Source organism: Paramormyrops kingsleyae, chromosome 20, assembly GCF_048594095.1.
Source record: "Paramormyrops kingsleyae isolate MSU_618 chromosome 20, PKINGS_0.4, whole genome shotgun sequence".
In the NCBI taxonomy this organism is placed as follows: Eukaryota; Metazoa; Chordata; class Actinopteri; order Osteoglossiformes; family Mormyridae; genus Paramormyrops; species Paramormyrops kingsleyae.
Window position 1 is genome coordinate 19,406,930 of NC_132816.1, and position 19,724 is coordinate 19,426,653.

The following is a 19,724-nucleotide window of genomic DNA, read 5'->3' on the forward strand; positions in this document are numbered from 1 at the left end:
GAGTCTGAGATTTCCTAAGTAATTCATCTGTGCCTTAAGGGATGGGTTTCGAACACTATACTATGACAAACATTTATTAAAAACATTTAAGCAAAAAAAAAAAAAAAAAAACCAATCCATTTCACAGGTACAAATTTGCACAGTCTGCAGTGGAGCTCCGCTCCTTTTGGTTACCGCTGCATGGAGTTCAGTCTGGGCTCTTTGTATTGCTTCCATGCCATCCTCAGGTTGCCGTGGTGACACAGTCATTACCTCATCCCACCTCCACTTCCTGCCCGACTGACCAATCGCATTTGCCGACGTCTTTCTGGGAAAAGCCCATCAGCCCTTTTAGTTTATGGCACGACAACACCAGGACGTTTCACATTCAAACACACACACACACACACACAAATGGGCCCGTCGTGTACAGAAGGGGCAACAGGGCAGCCTGCTGGGATGCACTGCTTAGGTGGGCTGGGCTGGGCTGTGCTGGACTGTCCTGTCCTCTTTCAGGTCCTCCATCCCCAGTCCCAGGGAATCGGTAACCTTCACAGGCCAAATGTCTGTCTCCAGGCCAGCACCAGAAGACACGTGTGGTTATATAGCAGTTGGATCTCTTCTGTATACAGAGCGGTCCCATGTTAGCCCCTCCCCAAAGGGGGCGTGGTCAGAGGGCAGGAGGACATGAGTCAGCCAATGGCTGTGGAGGAAAGAGTAAGATTAAATGCTCTGGCTGCCTTTAGGCATATTAATCCTGACATTTACAGATTACTTCCCCTCCCCCCCCATCAGTACATTTATGGCTCATAACTTGGGTGCTGGAAATATGTGTTACTTTAGTTCAGTCATGGCCTCTCACGCTACGGTGGAACGGTTTGTCCGGCTGAGTAAGCTGCAGTCTCACCTTCTTTTCTTCACACCAAAGAATATTCTCCAGTTCTCCACCTTTCCGTAGTTGTACGGGTTCCGGAAGACCTGCATAAATATCATGGCCAGACACTCTCCATTGCCACCATGCTAATATACTTTCAAATATTTTCACAGCGTTAATAAGCCGTTGGACTGAACAAGGTCAGTGCATACAGGGACCACTAGGGGGGGGGAGGCTCACCTTGCCGCTGTCCCGCAGCCGTCGAGCCTCCTTGCGGTTGATGTGCCTCTCCACGCTCGTCTCTCCCCGGGTAATGAGAGCCGCATGCCACAGCGTCAGCCCTGTCAGGGCTACTGCCACCGAGCTGCGGGGAGGAGGAATGACAGCGACTGTAGCGGACTGTCGGGCTCTGCATGTGTAATGCAGTGGACTGTAAGAATGTCATGCAGGCCTGCTGTACATTGAATCAAGCTGAAATTCTGAGAGGCCTCACCTGGTAAGCACCCATAAGTAGATCATACACTTGTGAAACAGCTTCTCCGTAAAGGTGAACAAAGGCTCAGGGGTCTGATAGTAGCTCTTGAACGACACAGAACAATGATTTAAACACTCGCATCCCATTAGTCGAATACTCATCCATCACAGAGGAAAGCATTTATCTATAAACTAGACGTGCATCCACACAAGGCAAATATCTATGAACCAGACTTGCACCCACGTTGCGGCATGGAATGACAAAGTCACCATTCTCCATATTTAACATGTAAAACCTACAGGTCTATGGACCCTTTTTTGTGTTTTCTGGGTGTAGTGCAGCCCCCATAAGATGGTAGCCCTTCTACATTCTCGCCGACACAAAAGGAAAAGTCCAGCGGCACTCTAGCTGACAGGAGCTGTGTGTGATTATGCTGAAGAGCGGCACAGCCGCGACGGAGGCGGCAGCTGAAAGGAGGCAGGGCTGAGGGACACACAGCACGTCTCCGGGGAAGGATAAGGTCCATGGTGGAGATTATTATGGTGGGCACAGAGGAAAAGACCTTATGTCGGTTTGTCACTGCAAAAATGCAAAGGGCCAGACCTCTGATGAATGGCAAAACAATAGAAAAATCTTCAGATGTTTCATTTGGTTTGCATTAATAATTCAGAGAAGCTGTTGTAGGACATCACCCCAGGGTGTACCTATTCTGCTTGGGAGAGATGCCACACCCCCTGGGGCGTGACCAGCGTGAGCAGGTGGAATACAGACGGATGCAGGGAACTCCTACATGCACATGCACCCTCTGGGGTGGGTGGAACAAAGATCCTAAATACTGGACCTTCAATAGTGTCCTACCACAGCCCCACCCACTTAATTTCTCCTTGGCCCAATTCCTATGGTGCTACCATGGTAACATAAACACAGGCTGCCATGGTTACTCATGTCCCGCCCCACCCCACACATTCATTAACACCAAGTCCCGGGCGGGCAGTATTGTTGGCCTTATGGGACGTCAATGTGAGGCAAACAAAAGAGATTAACAGCACAGCTACTCAGAGCTTATGGTCCCGTGATACACCAGTCAACACCACACTCACCTCCACGGCGTTGTAGGCCCCGACGAACATGTCCCAGCAGCTCACGCTGCAGTAGATGCAGCCCATGGTCATGAAGAGGCAAAAGGAGAAGAAGTAGCGGTGGTTGAGGTGTCCCACACAGTTATTCAGCCAGGCTGAGGGAGAAGCCAGTCAAGGACAATGTGGAGGACAATCAGCACAGGGATGGGGCCTTCATGTTATACCACACTTTTATATCAGTGAGAAAGGGAGAAGATACCAAGCCTCTTCAAGCTATTCAGCCCCCAAGGACCACAGACCTGCTCGTCCTTAAGAAGCAGCATCTTCAAAGGTACCTCAGGTGAGGCATCAGAGTCCAACTGTGCTTTGAAAAGCCATTAAGAGCATAGGTGCAACTAAAAACCAGCACACCCAGTAAGGACCAGCATCTCCCACTGCTGTGTGGGGTTGGTGTGGGGGTCAAATGGTTCTGTGCCCGTGAACGCCCCAGGAACTGACTGGTCCCACCTTCTCAAATGTAAATGTGTCGAGGTGTATATGCAGACTCCTGGATCCACAAACAGGCCAAATGCACCAAATTTCATGTTTAAATCACAAAGGATACGGCAGTGGTGATCCATCTTCAGCACACACCTGTAAGAGACAAAGTTAAGAAGGGCACCGCAATCACGCTCATCCTAGATCACGACACCCATCTGAGAGCAACCAGAGGGGATTTTAAGTGCTTTGAAATCAACCCAGGATCACAGATGGCCCACAGCACAGAAATGCAGTACCCAGCAAGATCTGCAGTCTCCTTACCGGTTGCAGATGCTACAGTGGTGAGTTCTGGCCGGTTTGGGGAATATACACTTCTTACAAATGGACACTGATGGTATGTCAGTCTTCATCTACAAAGGAAATAAATATTACTTGCTTAGAATAAGCACATAAAATTCTAATATGAATGAGAAGCTTTTTAACAGAAAATGATGCCATGTGGAGTAAACTGACAGGTTAGTCTTTTTCTTGCATAAACAGCCGCAGTGGCTTCTGGGTAGTGGAGATCAGGAGCAGAAGCCAGGGTGACTGCGATTACCATGGCGGGCAGAGGCGGAACGTTCAGGTCTGGAAAGTATAAATCCTGAGCAAGGTTTTGTTTGTTTACTACGAAGAGTCACATTCACAGAGCACTCAACTGGTTGGTTGAAACAAAACCTTGGTCTGGATTTGTACTTTCTGGACCTGAACTCTCCACCTCTGATGCCGCGTTTCTTGCCGTGGGAGACAGGGGATTGTGGCTTAAACCACTCAACAACATCACATCTCTACCCCAGCCCTTCCCCATGATTCCTTTCTGCACCCAAACCCCCCCTCTCCTCCTCTCTCCTCCCGGAACCCGCGGTGCCCCTCGGGCGGGGCGCGTACCTGCAGAGGGTGCCCCGGGGACGTCCTGATGGCCTTATAGTAGTGGAAGACGATCATCAGCAGGTTCCAGTGGCCGTAGCAGAGGTGCCATGTCACCCAGTGCGCCGGATAGGTGCTGATGATCAGTGGCAGGACAAAGTAGTAGACGATGACCAGGACCGAGCTGGTGAGCAGGATGACCAGGCAGACAAACACCTGGGTAGCGGCAGGGAGGAGGGGGCGGGGACAAGCCGGTGACGAGATGATGATATAGGTCAGGAGCAGACAAGTTAGCGGGTAAGCAGCATGAAACAACAACAACAACAACAATAAATAATAATAATAACAAGGAGTTAATCATATTTTACCAAGTGTTAAATCCCGCTGATATCATGCAGATCTACCATGTTCATCTTTATATGTGCTTATTTTTATTTAGTAGAGGCTAAATTGTTGAAAGTGAGGCAAATAGCACGTTACACACAATCAGCTGTGATGGAGGCGAATAAGCACAAGTGAGGCCAGGCTGAGCTTCCAATGAAAGGCCAAGTACAAGTGTGAGCAGCATTGGAGCAAAAGAAGGATCATTTAGCAGAGCAAGAACCTAATGAACCTATTACACAACCAGAAGTGTGGCACTGAGAAAATCCCAGGAACAAAGGGGCATCAGGCTAGTAAAGGAATTCCTGGAACTGATGGGTCTGGAGCCAGAGAAGCAATCTGATGATCACTTATTCCACTGTTGGAGAACCACATGAGAAACGCCTTTTGCTTCTCTAGGTTTCTTGCACTAAACGCCAGTCTGCCCCGAGTCCCGGCCTGGACTGCGCACACTCATACCCTCGAAGTATTTTTATATGTCACATATCATGGAGACCAGCTCCCTCTCACAGTCCCGCTAGGATAACGTGCAGATGGAGGACGCGAACTGGACTTACCACCCCAAACCACCGGGTCAGGTGGTCCACCAGCCAGTAGACAGGCTCGAAGATGGAGTCCAGGAACACGTCGAAGTTGCAGAGGGCGTTGAAGCAGAGCGACTTGAGGAGGAGCCGGCCATAACTCCAGAGCTCCTTCAGGCGGCCGGTCATGCGCCCCCCGCGGCCCCCCCACGCGGAACACGGGCGCAGGTGTAGGCAGCGCAGGAAGAGGCGGGCGGCTGTGGGGCTCAGGCGCCTCCAGCGGCTCATCGCCCCACCCTGCGGGGCACCAACAGGGACACCATGAGACGTTGGCCCAAAGGGCGCATGATCACTGACCTTCACGCCTGCACCTCCCAGCTGCAATGGCAGTACACATCACCAGCGCTGACTTTATATAAAAAAAAAAACTCAGCAAAAGAAGGCTGTTGTACCCTGACACAATACACCTTGTCTAACATTGGCTAAATCGCAAATTAATTAGCAATAAGTCATAAATAGTCCTCGCACCTCAGGAAGAGGTTGTGCTGTGATGTACCGTGACTGTGTTGCCCCCACCCTCTATCGTCTGATTATCCCCAACACCTTCCTGCACTAGCGCGGGGCAACACTATTTATACCGGCGTGTGGAAAGGGGGCGTGGCCAAAAACCAGGAACGCAACTGCTATTCCTGACGCTTGTGAAAATTTCATGAGAAATACACTTCCCCATGTGCCAGCCCGCGCCTCTGGTGACGGCACAGACGCAGCCGAGGGTGAATTTCTCCTGCGGAGACGGAGCTGGGACACCGGAGACGAGCGATATTTCTGATAAGAGGGTATCCGTTACAGAAGAATGCCGAGGACCCCCAATCCGACCGGCACATGGTCAGCGGGGGCCCCATCCGTAACGACCCAGGGCTGTCCGGCATCTCACCACACACACAAAAAAAACCTGCGTGGTATTAATTACGTATCTGCTTTTGCCAAACTCTTGCGGTTCATTTTTAATGTGACGGCTGGCAGATAATTGACCCCCTCCTCCCCAACTAATCACAGGGGTATAAGATGACTCCGCTGCAGGAGAACACTACTGCACCTCATTTAGATGGAATGATAGGAATGCAATAATGCACCATGCAACGTTGGACGAGATGGACCACCAGATCACCAAAGCATGACCAGCGGAGGATGACGGAGGTCAGGAGGTATCCGATTGCCGCCTGCTCCCACTCAATCCAGCCGGCTGACCCAGTTTATCCTTAACAAGCTACTCATTCTAATCAGGACCAGCTGGGTTTCAATGACCAAGATGTTTTCGGGCATGGGGCTGGTGACCAGTCACCATGGCAACACAACATGGCCTAAACGTGAGCCCTGTGCCGTCGCCCAGCCTCCTGTCGGATGCCATTTGTTAGACGTCTCCTTACTCTTGATCGTGACCCTTTTATGAGGCCCACTAATGGCTGCCGGAGCCCCCGGCGGGACGGATCAATGTTCAAAATGAGCAGATGGCGCTGTCACCATGGCGACCGGCTGACGTTCCATCACACAGGGAATTCAGTGTTCCGCCAGGTCTGGCTAAACCTCCAGGTAGGAATGGTGAGCTTGGTGTTACCGTAATTCAAGCCGGCACATTTTCATCATCTTAATTAATGACTCGACTGCTCCCCCACCAGCCCAACGGGGCCCCCTTCCACGCCTCACTGCAGAGCTGTCAATCCAGGCGAGCGAGCGGATGCCAGAGTGCTTTGGTGCAGATTGCCCCAATTCTTAGCCATGCTCGTTGTTCAGAGTCACCTAGGTGTCACTGCAACTCAACATTACGGGTGGCGAGTGGCTCAGTGGGCTAAGTCCCTATGCCCATGATCAGAAGATCGCTGGTTTGAGTCCCAGCCTTGGTAGAACAGTCAAATTTCTGTGGGCCCTTGAGCAAGGCCCTTAACCCCCAGCTCCAGGGGTGCTGCACACTGGCTAACCGTGTGCTGTGACCGTGACCTGACCCTTGACCACCCCCCCAAGCTATGAAGAGCAAGATTGGGTAGGTGAAGTGAAGCATTCCAATGTGTTTGTGCAAATAAAAGCATTTATTTGTGTAACAGAAAAGTACTGGTTGGTGTTACTTTAACCACAAACAAACTCAAGTTGTGCTGGACTGAGGCACGCATCAGTGTGTCCATGAGGGATCGGAGCACGTGGAACAGGGCCTGTATCCCAGGCGAGAGACCAGAAGCACATGGAGAACAAGCACACCATTAAAAAAGACCTATCATAAGGACAAGGCGTACTAATATGATGGGTTTACATAACACAGTGTGAATATGAAGCAGCCAAAAATGGAATGAACAAATCAAATGTAAAAATAAATCTCAGCCCTCCAAGTTTTCACTGAGGAAAGAGAGATTAAATACTTTCTCATGGTCCTATCAGCGATTCCCCTCATGGGGAGGTTCTGGTCCAGTGTAGAACCCGAAGCTGACTCTGCATACGGCCTATACACCCATAAAGTTTGATTGCTCGGGTTGTGTTCTTTCCATCTTTCAGATTCTGTGGTGATCTTTAGCAGGAAGATGCCTAGAATGAATGAAATTACAGACAACAATGCTGAAATCTTAATGCATGTGTGCACGCACATGCACGCACACATTCACACAATGCACCAGAGTGATCTCCTTCACATCCATCACATGCTTTTTAGGACATACTGACTGGGTAGTCTTTATAAATAAAATAAAATAAAATAAACACCACAAGTGAATGAGGATGATCACCTTTGCTGCGAGAACTCTTAAAAGTGAAAATTAAAAACAAGTACAGGAAGTCATATGGAACGCATATTTACATGCTCATCACTGCAGGTTTTAAAATTGCTGTTTGTTTTGATAATTCGATCTTGCAATTCGATTCGATTGCGAGAAAGATAGTACAGCATGTGATCTAATTAAGAAACTTTAAAGCTTTTAGATTAACTTTGCAAGATGCGTATTGATCGCTGACCTCACATCCTTGACATGCGGCATAGATTATCCAAATATTGCTTCTGCTAAAAAAAAACAAAACAAAAACTGCCGTTTAAGAAGGTAGCAGTGAATAGACATTTTCAACAGGGCAATAAGTTAAGGAAACTGTGCGGTTATGACTATGAGTCACGTCTGATTATATGGCGTGTCGTGTTATAATCACATGGTTTGATCGCCTCCCTCATATATGATCTCACAGAAGACGCACACAGGGTGAAGCCCTTGCAGTTATCTAACAAACATCTTTTAATAAATATCAGTCCGACCGTGATGCAGCCGTCCAGTAATCTGCATATCCAATTCAGTCCGGTACAACCAGTTTAAAAACAACAATTCAGTTTGTTTAATCCACCTGGCACGGAAATCCTGCGAAATGCAGGCCACGGTCAGTGCCAATTTTTCCTACTCGATCATTTTTAAATATCTGCAACTACTTAAATAAATAAAAATAAATAAATACATTCGGTTACAAAAGAATTTCTGCATTTTGCCATACTTCGGTACAACTGTTGTACCAAGCATAATAAAATTAAATTACAGCTTTACTAAACAGCTACCCGACACTTCACGGCAGACGGTGCTCGGCTCTCTCACGTTCACATCTTTCCCATTTATGGACAAGTGGCGTGTTGCAATATCGTTAATTGTAACGATGTTTCCGAAACAAAGGAGGACAATAAACAAGGTGAATGTTAACAGTTTGCAAAGCTACAGAGAGTCTAACAACAAATTTACATTGTAACAGAACGGTGACATATTCAGGCGGTTCACGCTGAATTTCCATTAATTTATATGCTTTATTTCGCTAATGACATTACCAGTTTTACACATATCATATGAAAAGATTCTCTGTGCCCTGCGACGGTGACATATGACTGGCTTGCAGAATCAACTCCTCCAGCTGCCCGATAGTGTAAAATCTCCACTGTCTACCGCAGTCTCGTCACCATCATCTTATCAATACAGAAGTTCATTGGAACAGTGTTTAAAAATCATTATAAGAGACGCAGTCCACGCTAACGAATGAGGCAGGCAGCCGAGTTCCCCCTAACCCGCATATCACCACCAATTGCACTGGGCTTTCCTTACCTTTGACTTCCTCCCGCGGTTCTCAAGTCATGTTACTGCCTAAGAAACGCAAGGTCTTGCACCCACACGCAGCGATACGGAATTTCAAACTGCAGAGCCTCCTTTTCCCTCCCAACTCTAACCATATTGCGCAAGTTAATGATGACAAGGTAGCGATGGGTGGAGATACGTTCCCGTTTGGACGTGATGAAAATCTCAAGTTGCAGCAGTATCGCCTACTTTGCACAATCGTATATAAAGTATAAATTATGTATAAAGTAGAAATATCGTGATATAGAAGCTTTAAATAAAATAGTACAGAAAAATTAATTGTTTTCTACAAGGGATGCTGGGAGATGTAGTCCATTCCCGCTTGTCACCTCGTGTTGACGTCATGCATACGGTAAAAACTACAGTTCTATCTACACTCCGAGGCATATGCGTACATTAAAATGGCCTTCAGTTTTAATTTCGATGTTCAGATAAACACCAAGGAACCGAGCGATGCGGACTCGCGTGAGAAGAATCGTATCCAAATACAGCCGGATCGTTCGACTGACGCCGTATGTATGCGACTAGTTTGTTAAACAGCTGAAATGTCGCTTCACCTCTCGGGCTGTGCAGCCACGTGCTTTCATGTTATGAGTTTTTTTGATGATTTGCAACGCCGCATAGCGATACGGTTGTAAAACTTTGAAGCGTCGACTGTTCGTGCTCTGTAAGTGAATGGTGTTTTGTTCTTCTCAATATAATTTCAGGAGGATGCTGTAAATGACGCGGGATTAAGGGTAAAACAGGCCGTAGAGCACAATCCTAAGAGTCATCCGTCCCTCTTTGAAGACAGCGTGTTTGAGACCTTCTGCGTGGGGTCACTGCCCCCCCTCCACTACCTAAATGAAACTGTGTTTGAAACAACAACCTCAGTAGAGGCAGATAGCGAGAAGATCCTGTCCCAGACTGCAGCCCTGAATTCTGACCTCATCTCTGGTGTATATGAGGGCGGACTCAAAATTTGGGAGTGCACTTATGACCTTTTGGAGTACATTGAGGCTGAAGGAGTGAGCTTTGTTGGGAAGAAGGTGCTGGACTTGGGCTGCGGGGCAGGATTGCTGGGCATCGCGGCGCTGAAGATGGGGGCCAGTGATGTGCACTTCCAGGATTACAACAGCACGGTGGTCGACCGACTGACCATACCCACTGTTCTTCTGAACTGTGAGGACAGCAGTGTGGAGGAGGATGACGGTAGCCCTTCGTCAAAGAAGAGAGCCACAGATCTATCACAGCACCCTCAGTTTGTCAAGTGCAGGTTTTTTTCCGGTGACTGGGCAGCGTTCCTCCCACTGATGGTTAACAGCGACACGGCGCCTAAATATGACATCATACTGACATCAGAGACAATCTATAACACAGCTTACTATGCTACACTCCACCAGGTCTTTCACAGACTCCTGGACCCGGATGGTGTCATTTATCTAGCCACAAAGTCACACTACTTCGGGGTTGGGGGTGGACTTCTCCTCTTCCAGAAGTTTGTGGGAGAGAGGGCCGTTTTCGGGATGAGGTGTGTGAGGAACGTGGAGCAGGGCCTCCAGAGACATGTGGTGGCCCTGAGCTTCAAGAAATGAGAGATTTCAGAGAATCTGAGATCTTTAGCGGAATGCTTTAATATCACAACATAACCAGGACACATTTTATTTTCAGTAACCAGTTTATTTTTGTAAAATATTTGTAAAACAACCTCTGAAATATGTACAAAGACCAATGACCATATGCATAAATGATTCTGACAGAACATCGATTTCTTGAGTTATTTCCTCACTTTTACATCAAAACCTCACATTCCTTCCATTCTCAAAAGCAACAGCAAAATCATCTGCAGTTGAAGACCAAACCACCCCTGACTTTTCCCACTGTAGCCATCACCGATTCTGTGCCCCCGGCGTCTGTGAACAGGTTAGTGCTGTTTCACTGCACACTGGAAGAAGCTGGGTGCCCCTGGAAGACTGGCTAATCGTATAAGACGGAGAGGGGGGGGCTGCCACATCGGTGGCTGGAAGGTCACGCCTGCAGGAACTCTGGCTGCACCCTGGCCACCTTCCGGAACTCCTTTCCATGAGTCCTGGGGCACTGCATCTCACACCAGCTGATGGGGATCATCTGTACTCCTATTGTTGGGATGGTGGCAAGTGCAAAGTTAGGAGTAAATGCATAGACTGGATCTACTTCTCTCCGAATCAAATAAGATTAAGATAAACGTTGCTGAGCTCAGGGGAGAATTCTTGTGCATCACACAGGCTAAGATGCATGCAGTAGTGCAAAATCAAAGTGCAGCGACAATCCACATAGTGCAAAAGAAATTATCAATTCTGGAATATTAAGGAAATTAAAGTAATTGTAATAATACTCATAATAAATTAGCAGACAGCATATGCAATTAAAAACAAAAGTTCTTAGAGTGTCTAAGTGGAAAGGTGACCTTCCTCCTGACTCGACGGGCCCCACCTGCTTCACTGTGTGCCACCACCACACCCAGCTCGTTCTCTGCCGTGGTCAGCAGGTAGTTTGATTGGACGTCGCCCAAAGAGATATGAGCCCCGGTCAAGGATGGTACTAGCAAACAGTAAACATGCAGGCCAAGACTGACCATGCTGTGTCTATGGAATTCATACAGGCCAAGTGTAACCTGCCGCTGGGTATACAGACCAGGTGAGGCAAGAAACACAAGAGCACTGATTACCAGGAAGAACGTCAGCGGAATCATGAGGCCGTGAGCTGGGGAGAGTAAACACCCACTGCGGAGCCGCCTTGCTGGGTGACGGGGGGCTGGAATTCAACCTGCATGACACATTTCTGCCTTTTTTCCCCCACAGCATTTTCAAATCTCCTTTCAAAAGGATACCACTTTTGCAAGGACGATATCTCCAGGCCGGAAGCTTTTGTATATTTCTACCTACAATGAGGAAATAAAATCTTTACCAAATCTGCAGACTAAATTTAAAACAAAACACAAACGACTAGCTAATGCTAATATTGTCATTAGAAACTGCAGTTCAGGTACTGAATGTCACTTGCATACATACCTTGTCTTTTTCTGTTGCTCTTACATCCTCTTTCCTGTAGAAGTATATTTGAAGACAATTAAAATTTATTTTAATGATAAGGTGGCAGCATACTTTGAACGAAATCTTCGGAATTGACGCTTTAGCAATACGTCATTATATGAGCCGTAATCACCATGGCGATCGCCATGTAGGTACACCGCCTGTGCCGGGTCCTTGAGGTGAACTTTTCTCATGGTCTGATCCCACCCACTGCCCATGATTGGCCGACATAAATGTGAAACCGCGTGGCTGGTCAGCAAAACTAATTATGCAACTACAAACATGCTTTGCACCACACCACAGTTGAAGTACTGTAAATTAATGTGTATTTGCCAATAGCAAATATCATAGCTGTGCAATACGCGTGTTTCCTTAGTGTGTAACCATCAGAGTTATGTAAATTGTTGGCTTCCCTCTCTGTGCTGCTTCTAGAATTAACCCAATAGTGGCTGTTAATAAAGAGACCAACTCCCACTGTAACAGAACTGTCATCTCCCTTATAAAATGACTCACACTCTTGCAGCAATACATTTATTTTGCAGTCTGTTTGTGGGTCTGCTGCATGGAAAACATTCTGTGCTCTCTAGGGTTTTGGCGTGACACAGAACAATCAAGGTGGCAGTATGGCTTTTAGCGTGCGACAGATTGTTCCGACCGATGTGTTCAATCTCGTTTTGTTCAGACTTTGTTTGAAGTATAGAGCCACCTTAGAATATCCTTGATGGAATGAAGTACTACGGTAAGGTTTTAAATGCAAAATAAGTTATAAATATCAGCTGTCTAGGTACAATAAATGTGATAAAAGGTCATGACCACATCTGTGTCTGAAATACCACAGGGGTAGTCTCCAACAGACATGTGGCATTTTGTTCAAAGATTTCTAAAAATGCCCTTTGCACCGAGGAGCCCTGAATACACACACGGAGGAAGGAACCTCACACAGAGTTAAATATCCTTTGGTGTTTATATACACACACACACTGCACAGTGTCAAATATGTACATCTACATTAAAAATCCAGAGTAGAACAGAGAGAAGACTGTGGCTAACTTAAAAAAGTTAAAGAAAAGTTAAAAAAGGGGGGTTTGTGTGTAAATTTTACCTGATTGTTCCTCTGAATCTGTCTTTTAGTGGCGTTGAACCAACGTAAAGGATGTGGACTTTTGCAAACCTTGGATTGATGCTAGTGACCTACATAAGAGAAATTCTGACAGTTAGTACAACCAACCCAGCCACTGCAGTATCACGACATGCAGTATTACAGGAGGCGATTTTGTTGTGTTACCTTGCACGTAACAATAGCGCCTACATCCGGCAGCAGCTGAGCTTCTGTTTCTTTAACAACCGAAATGACAGGCAGCTGGAAGGGGGAGAAATCATTATTTCAGGTCACAATGCGTACAAAATTATGCGAAATTAATCTTTCTTAGCTCGCCTTTGCACGCACCTCTTCGCCCTCGTTTTTCCTGAAGACATAGCCGGCGAGGGCAGCGAAAATGTATCCGTGCCGCAAGTAAGTGCCTGTCCCGGGTATACAGTCTTCTGTGCTGCAAAGCTTTTCACCTGTAGGCCAAAAAATTACTTCAAAATGATCTCCAAAGATGTTTTAAAACCTTAACTGCGCCCAGATTAATTACATGATTAACATGATCAAATATTTCACCGTATAAAGATAAAGCTTTTCAGAGCAAATTATGTTTAAAGGGAAAAGGCACGAAAAAGCCTTTAAGAACAAATTATGTTAAAATGAGAATGTCCATATAGAAAAAGAACAGGGAATCAGTTTGTATCTTAAAACAAACATACTGTCAAGACAAAAATACACAAAACAATAGAATAAAGAAAAGGTGCTATTGATAAATAAACAAATAAACAAGTCGAAAGAACACAGACAAAAGCAGTAAATGTTATATGCTATTGAAGTGGGCACACCCTGCTGCATTGATTATGTAACTCAACGTGCAAGTCGGAATAAAAAAGCACGAAACAGAGGGATGACTGGAACGTAACGCGCCCCAGGCAGAGGGAGGTGGTATCTGTCAGCCAGAGCTCGCTGTTTACGCCTATCAGCGGCACTGCTCGTTACTTGCAGGCAAGCCAATTTCACGTTAAACGCCTAAACCTGTAGGATTACGATGGCGCCTCATAGATAAGAAACAACACGCAGTGCGATTACTGTTTGTATGAAGTCTTCAGATAACTGTATTTCAGTATTTCGTATAAACGCAGGCACGTGACGGACACTGAGTGCCAAGGGCCAGCGTCACGCCCCGGTCATCTCGGCGTCCCCACGTGTGCGGGACCCGAGGAGGCACTAAACAAAGCAAATTCAATCTACTGCCCTTCTTGGATTTATTTTTAAACAAGAATACACAATCATACATCGCCACACATAAACCGAAGAAACTCTTTCGCAGACCTACCTGGAACACATAGCTTTCTCGGCGACATGTTTCCAAGAAGGGAATAACATGCGCTGATTGGGTATTACTGCTTAGAAATGGTGGACGCTGATTGGATAGTTTATACACACGTGCCGGTATCCCTCTACCGCCATGTTGATTGTGGCATATAATTACGACAACATTCAAACTCAACTAATTTCCCTCTTTTTAAAAAAAATAATATTATCAAACTCCGAGGCAGGGGTTGTTGTATGTCATAAAATGTATGTACTAACTAGTAGCGGTAGCACTTGGAAAGTGTAGATTTCATTGTTATAGGTTGTGGTTATGAAACCAGACGTAAACCGTTCTTAACCAGTTCATGTTTTTAACATTTTTTAGCCACTTTCATACCTTATTATACCAGTCACCTCAAAGCCATTGTTTGTAATGCTGAGGTGTTCAATAGAATATGGCCTGGAAACCACTAGCCAAGAGCAATAAGTTGCCTTTAGGCTAGGGATTGGACTGTCACCGTTATTGTACCTTTCGAGACATTACCAGGAATGGCGCAAGCTAATAACCTTGTGTTTGTCACAGATGTTGTGCTTTAAACTTATAAAGTGACCTGCCTGTTTCTCCCTAGAAATGCTTTACTGGTGTAATTCTTGCTTTCAGGCTACATTTAATTTGCAGGCGCCAAAAACAAAACAGAAAAGGGGAATCAATCTGAAAAACACAGAGACACATGCAAGATGATTCCAGACATTTATTAGTTGCACAGATCCAGTGTACATCTAAAAAGCCCAAAGTGAAGTTTTCTTCTTTTCCTCTAAACATCAACAAAGTGAAGCGAAGCGCGGGTTTCATAAGTGCCGGAACAGGACACCCCAGACACAGGTTAGAGAACACAAGCTGGGGCAAAAACCATATACACGAATTACACTAGATTTCCATATATTCATATATTTTCTGGGTGCCCGGCCGATTTTAACATGGTGTAGATTCATGCAGGTTCGCAGCCTTCAGCGCTTACAGGAACAAACAGTATTACAGAGCCACACCATAGGAAGACGACTAGACACATACATCACATTTACAGACTGATGCACCACACTACTCAGGGAAGCGGGTCCCCTGCCTCTCCCCCGACACGGCCAATAAGGAAAGGGAGGAGGAAGCAGCACTTTCTATCAGCTTACTTTAACATTGGCGTGTGTGTTGCAAGATCAGAGAAGCAAACGTCCAGTCAAGAGTGAGACAACCGTGTGCAGCGCAATTCTACTCCTGCATAATCGAACATGGAAAAGCAAGTTGCTTTGTAGGCTAGGCAACAGTTACCATGACAACAGTGGGGCGGGGAAATAAACACTAGATGCATTTATCCAAAGCATCCTCAGAATAGGCTATCTGCTCAATGACTGAAATAAATAAGAAATGATCTATAAACAAAAGTGGGATTTTTAACCGTAAAACACACGCAAATTTGAAATGGGAGTATAAGTGGTCATTAAACACACTTCACACAGGTGGACAGTCAGGTGGATTCAGTCATCTGGTCCCTAGAGTATCTATAGTGTAGAAGTTCATCCCCATCCCATAATACTGATAGACTTCCATGTGCTGATAAGTGGTTCCTAATGAAGTAGCAGTATGTGCCATGACGTTGTCGTCCGTGGTCTACACACGGTGGTCTACAGTCGCTCTGATTAGCCCCGCCCTCCCCACCCAAAGCCCTCGCTCCGGTGGTCGCTCAGCCAGAGCAGCAGTCTACTTCTTGGCCTTGCCCTGGGCGGCCACGGCCTCCATGGCCTTGCGGACGGTCTCCTCGTCACCCAGGAACTGCATGGGGCCCACGGGTTTCAGGTTCTTGTCCAGCTCGTAGAGGATGGGGATCCCGGTGGGCAGGTTCAGCTCCATGATGGCCTCCTCCGACATGCCTGTTGACGGGACAGAAGCACGGGGGGGGGGTCAGGGCGGGGCAGGAGCGAGAGGCTACAGCCGTCACCTTCCAGTCTATATCAAACCGCAATAATGTGGCTGCTTCTCAGCAGGCAGAGCTGACAGGAAAGAGCTGCACTGCAACTGCAAACCTCCTGATGGATGTAACGATGTGGCATTTTACACAGGCGCATATTCATGGAGCAGGGCTCAGACAGAACAGGAACAGTTTCACTGAAGGAAGTGTCACAAAAGCAGGAAGGAAGTGAAGGCGCGGAAAGGCCGCATGTGGCAGAATTTCATTGCATCATACAGCTGCTGCAACAATGCATTTCACCCCAGAAAACAGGACTAAGATGCAGCATGGCGCATAATGCCCAGGACAGCCATTTCCCGAGAGGTAGCAACCGACACTACAGAGCGGAGGGACACACACCCTCCAGATGCTTGACGATGCCCCTGAGGCTGTTGCCGTGGGCAGCGATCAGCACCCGCTTGCCCTCCTTGATCTGCGGCACGATCTCCTCGTTCCAGTAGGGCAGGGCGCGGGCGATGGTGTCCTTCAGGCTCTCGCAGGTGGGCAGCTGGTCTTCAGTCAGGTCGGCGTAGCGGCGGTCCTGCAGGGAGCATCGCAGCACGTTCACGATTGCGGACTGTTTGCGAAGGGCCCGGTCCCAACGTGGCCGTACTAGGCACGATTCACGCAGAAACACGCTGAACAAGCTGTGGAATTCGGTACACAGAGCCGTTAACACACTGCTTCGCTAAATACCACCAAAGCCTGATGTGATCGTCAAGGCTGGTGACCTTTGGGACTGGACACGTTCTGTACACAGAAGACATACTATGGCTGCAACACATTAACCGAGGGCTGTGATGCTGAGGGACCTTAAATCCACATTTACCAAGAACAAATACATTCTGGATATTCATGGTGAGGGCTGGGGGTCATTAGGTAGTGAGAGAGAGAGAAGGGGACCCCAGGTGACTTAAGTGCATGTACAACCATGCTGAGCTGAAATCTGGAACAACTAAATACGCCACCAAAAATGCCTACAGGTAAAGGAATTACAGTCTGGCTACAATTTGAAAAGAACGGACTGAAATTATGCTGATTAACGGAAAGCACGTTTCACCAAATGCATGGCATTCTGGTGACAGTATCCTGCTGCAGTGCCGCACATTCCCAAACATTCCCTTTACTTGAGGCACATTTGAGGACTTTCACCATCTTCATCAGGTCTAGTTCTGAGCTGCGAATCCCATAATGATTCTGCATCCAAAGCCACAGGGGCTCCGCCCATATGCTGACTCACCAGTTGCTATGGCAATGACCTTAATGCCTGTCCAATGGCACAGTGCAGAAATTGCCCCACAATGAAGATGGCACGGCTGTGATCTCCTCTAATCCCTCCACCTACATTACAGTACACATCTCGAATGCACCATTCAGTCAGCGTGGGATTAACAGCTGTATAGAGTTTGAATGCACGTCTCTCTTGCCTTGCTGATGCTGCTGTAGTAGTCATGTGCCTCGTCCATGGGAGGAGGGGGGATGTCAAATGACCTCCTCCAAATCTTGACCTGGGCCTCGCCGTGTTTGGCGGCCGTCTCGGCCTTGTTGAGTCCCGTCAGGCCGCCGTAGTGCCGCTCGTTCAGCCGCCACGTCCGGTGCACCGGCAGCCACATCTGGTCGATGGAGCCCAGCACGACCCACAGCGTGCGGATGGCCCTCTTCAGCACCGACGTGTAGCAGATGTCGAACTCATAACCTGCCTCTGAAAGGGGGCATGCGGGAGCAGCGTGTTTACATATGAAGAAAAGGCACATCTGACCAAGTGAAACACACCACTTTGATTTCCAATACATTAAGGAAAATGTAAGAGAGTTCAAAAAGGTCAAGGCAGTTTGACACACAGTAGTTGGTTTGCCCCAGCGGGATTTCCTTCGTTCCTCCCTCATTTAGTACCGTGGAAACATTTCTTGGTTCCTCGCCATTATTGATATGAACTTTTTTTTTTTTTTAAGAATCTTTATTTGTATTGAATTAAACACATTTCCATACAAAGAATCCATATAGAGGATTAATATAACAAAAAATGGAGAATACAGCCATACTGCCAGAAATTTTCATAAGGAGACAACCGAACATGTCACCTAACTTCTCAAATCAAACTTAAAAAAAATAAAATAAATTAATTTATAAATGTGCAAACATCAAGGTAACAACACACTAGTTGCAGCATCACAAAACCCTGAGCATACAAAAGGGGAGAAGAAAAGAAAGACAAATGACGATGAACACACAAAACAAAACCTGGAAACAAATTTATAGACTCCTCTTACGGATTTCCACGCGCCTCACGCGCGGTTCGGAGGACGTGCGGCACTCGGCGTCTCCCTGCAGGAAGTGGCACGCGGGCTGCGCCGTCATGAGTCATACGGCGGCCGGCAATCGGCCATGTGCTATAAGAGCGGCTCTGAACCACCCGGACTTACCTTAACGTATACTTGCAGTACTACGGTACTAAATGAGGGAGCAACGAAGGAAATCCCACAGGGGCAAACCGACTACTGCGTGTCAAGCTGCCTTGACCTTTAGTCAAAGCGCTTTCCTATAGGAAGAAATGCTTTACGCCATTTACAACTAGCAGACAATTAATTTTCCTTGACATGCAACCACTTTATTAAGAGTACTGCTAAATATTAAACCGGCAACTTATACAAAACTATTTATGACATCCGTATATGTGCATATTTCATCCAGTCTCAAATGAATCCCTGACAGCCACTTGAAAACTGATGTACCTAACGCTAAAAGGGACAACTTTGAGTTTCAAATGAGAGCAATTATATGTATCTTGTTAAGCTATTTCCCTTCCAGTTACGAACTAGCAGTATCCAGTTACTAGTTGGCTATCTAATAAATTACAGCCAGCGCGTCAAACACTGGATACTCGCTGGGGAAAAAAGAATCAGACAGCCCCTAACGGGAAAGGGATGCTAGTAGAGTTTTAAGAAGCGTCGCAGCATCACCTTTGAGGGCCTCCCCGCCTCTCCTCGCCTCCTCTGTCCCGGTCTCGCTTAAATCGGCGTCGAACCAGCCACAGAAGCGGTTCTCCTGATTCCAGGAGCTCTCTCCGTGACGGATAAGTACCAATTTATACGCAGCCATATCTACTGTTCAACCTAATTTGTGGTATTCCCAGAAATAAAAGAAAAATCGCGTCTTTTGAAATAATAAGGGAAAAAGAATCCTGCTAAGGTCGACCAATCCACTGCTTCTCCCCTAACCGTAATGGAACACCACTGCGCCGCACTGTGGGCAGTCCCTACGTCTTTGATCCCCGGCTATATTGTGACGTCTGGGTACTTCCGGTAAAATGCAACCAATCAGAGTTGAACGAGGCTCCGGAAGCGTATAGCGGCTTCCGGTACGTCCGTCCCGGGCTGCTGGTAATGTGACCTTCACCTGAGGAGTGGTGACTGACTTCTTGTATTCTATGTTGTTGCGGGTA

The 19,724-nt window shown here is 47.0% G+C and overlaps 4 protein-coding genes across 6 annotated transcripts; 1 reads left to right on the forward strand and 3 right to left on the reverse strand.

Annotated features, from left to right (window-relative positions):
• Nucleotides 1–58: 58 nt before the first annotated feature.
• Nucleotides 59–8,961, reverse strand: zdhhc16b (zDHHC palmitoyltransferase 16b). Of its 3 annotated transcripts, XM_023820203.2 has the most exons (12): nt 8,802–8,958; nt 7,690–7,735; nt 5,224–7,266; nt 4,732–4,992; nt 3,815–4,009; nt 3,209–3,297; nt 3,012–3,040; nt 2,429–2,562; nt 1,347–1,432; nt 1,094–1,217; nt 887–957; nt 59–682 (listed from the first exon to the last, which is right to left on the reverse strand). In XM_023820203.2, the coding sequence occupies exons 4-12, from the start codon at nt 4,981–4,983 to the stop codon at nt 580–582; spliced, it is 1,083 nt and encodes a 360-aa protein (XP_023675971.1). In that variant the 5' UTR covers nt 4,984–4,992; nt 5,224–7,266; nt 7,690–7,735; nt 8,802–8,958; the 3' UTR covers nt 59–579. The 3 variants fall into 3 exon arrangements, with proteins under 3 accessions (XP_023675971.1, XP_023675972.1, XP_023675970.1); XM_023820204.2 differs by lacking the exon at nt 7,690–7,735; XM_023820202.2 differs by lacking the exons at nt 5,224–7,266; nt 7,690–7,735 and having other exon boundaries at nt 8,802–8,961.
• Nucleotides 8,962–9,166: 205 nt separating this feature from the next.
• mettl18 (methyltransferase 18, RPL3 N3-histidine) lies at nt 9,167–10,572 on the forward strand. Its single transcript, XM_023820206.2, has 2 exons — nt 9,167–9,343; nt 9,539–10,572. The coding sequence occupies exons 1-2, from the start codon at nt 9,233–9,235 to the stop codon at nt 10,403–10,405; spliced, it is 978 nt and encodes a 325-aa protein (XP_023675974.1). The 5' UTR covers nt 9,167–9,232; the 3' UTR covers nt 10,406–10,572.
• exosc1 (exosome component 1) lies at nt 10,470–14,403 on the reverse strand. Its single transcript, XM_023820208.2, has 8 exons — nt 14,305–14,403; nt 13,329–13,444; nt 13,167–13,241; nt 12,984–13,072; nt 11,861–11,894; nt 11,680–11,730; nt 11,283–11,367; nt 10,470–10,945 (listed from the first exon to the last, which is right to left on the reverse strand). The coding sequence occupies exons 1-8, from the start codon at nt 14,330–14,332 to the stop codon at nt 10,839–10,841; spliced, it is 585 nt and encodes a 194-aa protein (XP_023675976.1). The 5' UTR covers nt 14,333–14,403; the 3' UTR covers nt 10,470–10,838.
• A 613-nt stretch (nt 14,404–15,016) lies between these two features.
• Nucleotides 15,017–19,550, reverse strand: LOC111848316 (phosphoglycerate mutase 1). Its single transcript, XM_023820207.2, has 4 exons — nt 19,243–19,550; nt 17,710–17,984; nt 16,643–16,823; nt 15,017–16,205 (listed from the first exon to the last, which is right to left on the reverse strand). Exons 1-4 carry the CDS (start codon nt 19,379–19,381, stop codon nt 16,036–16,038), a joined length of 765 nt encoding a protein of 254 aa, XP_023675975.1. The 5' UTR covers nt 19,382–19,550; the 3' UTR covers nt 15,017–16,035.
• Nucleotides 19,551–19,724: the final 174 nt, after the last annotated feature.

Excerpts from the sequence above, each read along its gene's own strand:
- exosc1 (XM_023820208.2), bottom strand. The coding sequence starts at position 14,332 with ATGTCGCCGAGAAAGCTATGTGTTCCAG. Across the intron at positions 13,445-14,304 it reads GAGAAAGCTATGTGTTCCAG|GTGAAAAGCTTTGCAGCACA; the intron begins GTAGGTCTGCGA and ends TTTGGCCTACAG. Across the intron at positions 11,895-12,983 it reads AGATTCAGAGGAACAATCAG|GAAAGAGGATGTAAGAGCAA; the intron begins GTAAAATTTACA and ends ATACTTCTACAG.
- LOC111848316 (XM_023820207.2), bottom strand. The coding sequence starts at position 19,381 with ATGGCTGCGTATAAATTGGTACTTATCCGTCACGGAGAGAGCTCCTGG. Across the intron at positions 17,985-19,242 it reads AGGCGGGGAGGCCCTCAAAG|AGGCAGGTTATGAGTTCGAC; the intron begins GTGATGCTGCGA and ends GCCCCCTTTCAG. Across the intron at positions 16,206-16,642 it reads CATCGTCAAGCATCTGGAGG|GCATGTCGGAGGAGGCCATC; the intron begins GTGTGTGTCCCT and ends TCCCGTCAACAG.
- mettl18 (XM_023820206.2), top strand. The coding sequence starts at position 9,233 with ATGGCCTTCAGTTTTAATTTCGATGTTCAGATAAACACCAAGGAACCG. Across the intron at positions 9,344-9,538 it reads CGGATCGTTCGACTGACGCC|GAGGATGCTGTAAATGACGC; the intron begins GTATGTATGCGA and ends ATATAATTTCAG.
- zdhhc16b (XM_023820202.2), bottom strand. The coding sequence starts at position 4,983 with ATGAGCCGCTGGAGGCGCCTGAGCCCCACAGCCGCCCGCCTCTTCCTG. Across the intron at positions 1,433-2,428 it reads GGGCCTACAACGCCGTGGAG|AGCTACTATCAGACCCCTGA; the intron begins GTGAGTGTGGTG and ends GTGTCGTTCAAG. Across the intron at positions 958-1,093 it reads GGCTGCGGGACAGCGGCAAG|GTCTTCCGGAACCCGTACAA; the intron begins GTGAGCCTCCCC and ends ATATTTATGCAG.